We start from the raw sequence: 6000 nt of genomic DNA, 5'->3' as shown, positions 1-6000 counted from the left end.
AAAACCAGTCAGAGATTATCTATCACCTTTGGAACAAAGTGCAAGCTCTGCTCAGCAGGAGAGGATGCTGTAGGGCCTGTTTACTTCTCCATCCTCCTGTGTCCTTACTCATCCCCTCTTTCCCACAACTACAGCCTACCAGCACAGACCAGGTTCTGTTTTGGCTTCCCAGCCTATACCAGGGTGGTTTCTCCTGTCTGTATACAGGCAGTGCCCTCTGCCTGGAATGCCAGTCCTCTCTTCTGCACCTAGAAATTCCTGCTCCATCTTTAAGCCTCAAATTAGATGTCTCTTTGGGGTTAGGTGCCCCTCCTCCCGGCTCCCATAGGCTGTGCCTGTCCCTGACAATGCACTCAAGGCATTGAACCATAGTTGCTTTGTTACCGAATCTCCCTTGAGCCTTGAGGGTAGCCATCATTTCTTATCCATCTTTTTATCCCTCCATTCTAGGTGAGCACTTAGCCTAAAGTATGGTGCTCAAAAACGATTTAGGCAATGAATGAATGACAAATAGTCATTGGTCCTAAAAACTCTGTGAAGTGAATAAATGAGTGGGTAACTGGAAGTTCGGGACCAGAGAAAGATGCAGATTAAGATGTTCAGAGATGAGTAAAACCCTATCGCAGATGTCACAGCGAACATGGAACACAAATGCCTGCAGTGAGCAAGTCTAGAGGATTTAAGAGGGAGTCATTCATCTCAAGGCCAGGAGGCGTGTCTAAGCCTGACCACGCCCTCCCCCGCCAATGGGAGGCCTCGTTATCCTCCAAGCCTCCGCCCCTTTCACCCGCCGGGGCGGGGCCGGCCACTCCAGGAAATAAGACTACATTTCCCGGCGCGCCGCGCGGCGCGGGGTTAAAGAGGAGCCGGAAGTGGGGCGCGCGAGGTCTAAGGGCACGAGGGAAGTGGCGGGCGGGGACTGAAGGGGGCGTGCAGGTGAGCGGACGGGCCGGGTTTCGCCGGCATGGCCGAGGCCAGGAAGCGCCGGGAGTTGCTTCCCCTGATCTACCAGCATCTGTTGCAGGCGGGCTATGTGCGCGCGGCGCGGGAAGTGAAGGAGCAGAGTGGCCAGGTAAGCGTGCGCGAGCCGTGTACTAGGGCCGCGTGCAGGTTTTGGGGAGCGACTGCCTGCACCCCCTCCCTTAGCGGCCTGGCGGGCACCCGGAGCCGGACCCTGCGGTGCCCCGGGAGGCGGCCAGGGGTAGTGAAGGAGCCGCAGCCTCTGCCCCCCTGCGGCTCCCTGTCCTTCTGGGCCTCAGTTTCCCCATCTGTGCAGCGGGCGGGCCGGCATGTGAGATCCGACGCGCAGGGCTTTGTAATTCCCGCGCCCCTTACCTCCACCCCCTTCCTGGTAGTGGCGGTTTAAAGTTTCCGAAGTCTCGGGCCACGTGGCTCAGCGCGGCCCCGGAGGGCGAGAGGGTTGCTGAGAGTCTGAGGGGTGAATTGCGACCAGACCCCGGGAAGGGTAGGGAGGTGAAAGAGCGCCGAGGGAAGGGGCTTGTGGCCCCTTAACTTGAGGTGAAGCTCCGGCCCTCATCCCTCCCGTACTGGGTCAGATAGCTTTGGATTGCGAGCTTGTGGTGGAGTCATTGCTTACTTCATTCATTTTTTTCAGCACTCAACTCTGGCGCTCAGGGTGCTGGTGATAGAATGTTGAGCACGGTCCCTCAGCCCTTCTAGGGTTTACATTTCTAAATCTAGTAGGGAAAGTGGACATAAATCAAAGAATCACAAAAGTAACTGTACACCTAACATATTAGGTGCCAAGAATGAGAGACATAGGGTGGCAAATTGCCCGTGTCAGGGATATCCAGGACTGCTTTCACCGAGAAGTGGATGTTGATTTGAGACCTGGAGAAGGAAAGTGGATATTCCAGGCAGAGGTGCAAATGCCCTGTGGTGGGAGGGAACTTGCTGCATTTGTACTGGCCTCTGGAAAGTCCACTGTGGCTGAAGCATAGAGTACAGGGTGACAGGGGGTAGGGAGCTGGCTAGAGCCCTACTGTAGTTAGTTTGGTCTTTATCTGAAGAGCAGTGGTAAGCCACTGGAGGGTTTTAAGCTGGTAAAGTGGTTATTGACCTGATTAGTCACCCCTTTGGCTGTGGTATAGGCCCTGGTCCTGATGCTTGCTCCCAGGATCTCCCTAAAGGGTGATGGGCCTTAAGACATTATCCTAGTTTTTCTCAACCCTCTCTGGACCTTGATTGCCTTCCTACTCCATTTAGGTCACTCAAGGGGTAAGTGGGGTAAGAGACAGTACCCATCTTCACTGGGGCATTTGTCTAGGCCAAGGTATTTTGTCCTCATGGAGCATACAATGTAGCAGGAGCAGACAGATGACAAGTATTTTTTTAAAAAAGTTAATGAGGTAGTGTGTTAGGTGATCATAGGTGTTAGCTATAAAAATAAGGCAGGCAAGGAGGATAAAGAATATCAGGGTTCAGTTATAAATAGGGTGATCAGGAAGCCCCACTGAGAAGGTGACATTTCACCTGACATTTCACCTCTGAGAAGGCAGAGACCTTAAGGAGTGAGGGAGTGAGCTATGTAGTTAGCAGGAGAGAGCATTCCAGGCAGAAAGAAAAGCAGCACTTTTGAGGGCCAGTGAGGAAGCAAATGTGCCTGGGGCAGAGCAGAGTGAAACAGACAATTGGAGTCTGTGTTATCAGCTCATGTGCTGGGCACTGACTAGAATATCTTGTTCAGGCCTGATAGCATCCTGCTAGGTGGGTGTTGCTCTTATCCCTGTGTTATAAAGAAGAGCCTGAAGTTTGAAGAGGTGAAGAGACTAGCTCAGCCAGTTAACAGAGGAGCTGTGCCTGACTCCAGATGCAGCCTCTTGGCCATTCTGCCCAGATCCATGATACTGCCCTCACCTCACATTGCTCACTCTACCTCCCTGAGGCACTTGACACCCTGGGTTCTTGACATTTACAAAGTGGACCATCTGGCCTTGGCTCTAAAGGGCTGGATTCCACCCAGTTCCCTCTGCTTCCACCAAGGGACTGGCCCATTTGGTTCTAGTCTCTTCCCAGCGGATGAGTGGACCGCAGTCATGCCACCTGGACACCTTGGGTGTCTGGGCTGTGGTTCGTACTGCCCTGGGAAGATTTACCCACCTGGCCTTTCAAAGACTTTTGAAAGGTCAGGAGTGGAAAAAACTCTGTCTTGTGGCCTCTAAGCATGGAGAGTGCAAGGGTGGTTGGGGACTGCTGGATAAATGCTAGCCTGGAACATTCTAATTCCAGTCTCTCAAAGGTACCTCTCATTAACATGTTGTCTTAAAAGTTTTTAGCTGGAACTACTTGCCCTGCTTGTCTCTGGAAGGTTTGAGTGGTACTGACAGGACCAAGCAGATATATTTTCCAGAGCAAATAGTCTCCCGTGAGGACGTGGAGAGTTGGGCCCAAGGAGGACCCATATTGTGCTGGGGGGTTAATTGGTGCTTTCTCTTTACTTCTCTGCAGAAAAGTTTCCTGACTCAGCCTGTAACCCTTATGGACATCTATACTCACTGGCAACAGTAAGTCTGATGGGACTGAAAGAGTGGAGTAGGGACACCCCAACCCATCAGCTTGAAATAGCTAGGATTCTAATCTGATCTGCAATCTGTCTGCATAGCCCACTGAGGACACTGGCTTTGCCCCCGAAAAGCCAGGTCACAGGTATGGGTGTCTGATAGTGAGACAGAACATTGAAAGCTGAGATCAGTGCTTTCAAGGACCACAGCTTCTCAGCAGCTTGTTACTCATTCAGTCAACAAACATTTATTGAGTACCTACCCGCTAAATGCCAGGTCCTATTCTGAGTATGGAGATAACTGTCATGAGTGAGACAGACATGGTTCCTTCTTTCCCGGAGCTGACATTGGGGTCAGGTAGGTAGGCATGCCTCAAAGAATGAAACAAGTAAGTGTAAAATTAAAATGGTAGTAACAATTATGAAAAAGGACCTGGTGCCAAAACCCCATAAACGGGTTAACTGGGCCTCATTTGGGGGCTTAGGAGAGGTTTCCCTGTGGTGACCTTTGGTATAAGGGCTGCAGGGAGTGGGGGAGAGAACTAGGCAATAGGTCTGGAGAGGCAGGTAAAGTGGGTCTGGCAGAAGGAACTGCAGTGCTGAGGCCGTAGCTGCAGCCACAGGCCAGAGGAGGCTGGATGGCTCGCAGGGTCCACCCCGTGCAAGGCCTCATCATTCATGGTGAGAAGTTGTGTCTTTGTCCCAAGAGCAGTGGGAGCCATGAAAGGGTGCAGTACAGACTGGAGAGATCACTCTGCAGGATGGCATGGCTGGTTGGGGCTGTGGACACCATCATCCAGGCAAGAGCTGATGGGGCTTGAGACAGGAATAACAGAGGGGGTTGAGCGTCAGATAGTTGATTCCAGGAATATTAGGGGATGAGACCGGGAGCTGTGGATGATCTGGAGGGGTGGGCTCCTTGACTCCCAGGTGCCTGGCTTATGCCCTTGAATGGAAGGTGGGCCTGAGCAAGAAACAAGCCCAATTTGGGGGGAGAGATGGAGGGAAGGGGAGGACATGTTGAGTGTGAAATGTCTGTGAAACATGCAGAAACAGGAAAGGGGGGATAATCCAAGGGCATATCAACAGAGGAATGGTTTGAGAGGGAGGGAGGGGATAATCATTCTCTCCGTGAACTGGCCTGATCACAGTCATCCAGGGAAGTGGAGGACCTGCAGTCATGTCCCATGAAGAATGATTAGAAAATACTGAACTGTCCAGGATGGACAAGAGATGGCAAAGGGGCAGGTGATATGTCTGCAAATCTCTGAGGACGAAGGGAGTGGGCCGTTCCCTGGGGCTCTGAGAGACTGAAGTGGGACCCAGATGTACTGCTCTAGGAAGACAGGCTTCAGCTTCTGAATATAAGCACTTGGTCATCAGAGCTAATCCAAAAATGAGGTAAGCTGCAGTTTCCTGTCATCGGAGGTGTGTAAGCAAAGGCAAGAATGGTGTGGAAGACATCCCAGCTTCCAGTGGAGAGCTAAGGTCTGTGAAGGCCCTGTCAGCTCTCAGTTCTCAGCTTTCCTCTGCTGTAAGGTAGGGTCAGAGTGCAGTGCACACCCCGCACCCTGCACTTCCTCTCCCTCACCCCCTTCAGCGTGCCCAGTTGTCTGGCACTTCCTTCCCTAGAGAGCTGCTTCAGTGAGCCCCTTCCTTGTCACTGGTCCCTTCTGTGGGTGAGGGGTACTGAATGCAATGAGGACCTCACACCCACCAGAGGCAGCCTAGTCTAATGGTTCTCAGCAAAGTTCAAACCCCACAACGACCTGTATGACCTTGGGCAAACTTGGCTTCCTTGAGTCTGTGTCTTCATCTGTAAAGTATAGTAATAATAAATAAGGTGCTAAACCTGACCATCAGAGGCACCCCCCCCAATATTTATTGAGCAGTAGCTACTATGAGCCAGAACTATTCTTGACATATCTGAAACCAACCAGAGAAAAATCCCCGCCCTTGTGAAACTTAAGATTCTGTTGGGGTGAGAGGGGCAGAATGAATTGAGAAGTGTAATAAATGAAACCTCAGGGGAGTCCCAAAAAGTGGCCTTCCTGGGAACAAGGGACCACAAACTGTGTCAGAGCACGTCTAGCCCGCTGGAGAACACGGGGCATAGACAGTGACGCTGTCGGGGTGAGAGGGTGAGGTCAGAGGAGATGGTCCTTGCACATTCCAGGGACTCAGCCATCTGGGTGCTTGTCCTGCCCGTGCCCCAGCCTTCCAAACCTCCTCTCTGACCCTAAGCAAGTCACTTAGTTGTTCATTTTTTGAGATGTAAGCTACATGCTGAAGATATTTAGTGAGACAGCAGAGGTTCCTGCCAGCCCCCCCAAACCCCTGGGGTTTGACTACATAGTTGGGGAGTCAGGCAGGAAGTAAGTAGAATAGCAGGAGAGAGAAAAGTGCTCTGAAGAAAATGAAACAGGATGGCAGGGCAGAGATCGTGGGTGGGCCACGATCAGACAGGGCCTTTGAGGAGT

At 51.9% G+C, this 6000-nt stretch overlaps 1 protein-coding gene across 5 annotated transcripts in view; it reads left to right on the top strand.

Annotated features, from left to right (window-relative positions):
• Window positions 1–914: 914 nt before the first annotated feature.
• The window catches only part of TCOF1 (treacle ribosome biogenesis factor 1), a 37533-nt gene continuing 32447 nt past the window's right edge, over window positions 915–6000 (top strand). For all 5 annotated transcript variants that reach the window (XM_027606864.2, XM_027606862.2, XM_027606861.2 and 2 more), the window contains exons 1-2: window positions 915–1072; window positions 3469–3524. In XM_027606864.2, coding sequence (XP_027462665.2) covers window positions 965–1072; window positions 3469–3524 — 164 coding nt within the window. In that variant the 5' untranslated portion in view covers window positions 915–964. The remainder of the gene's footprint in view (window positions 1073–3468; window positions 3525–6000) is intronic.

The sequence above is a fragment of the Zalophus californianus genome, chromosome 5 (assembly GCF_009762305.2).
Source record: "Zalophus californianus isolate mZalCal1 chromosome 5, mZalCal1.pri.v2, whole genome shotgun sequence".
Taxonomy (NCBI): domain Eukaryota; kingdom Metazoa; phylum Chordata; class Mammalia; order Carnivora; family Otariidae; genus Zalophus; species Zalophus californianus.
The sequence above is the reverse complement of the archived record's forward strand: the minus strand, read 5'-3'. Positions and strand labels throughout refer to the sequence as shown.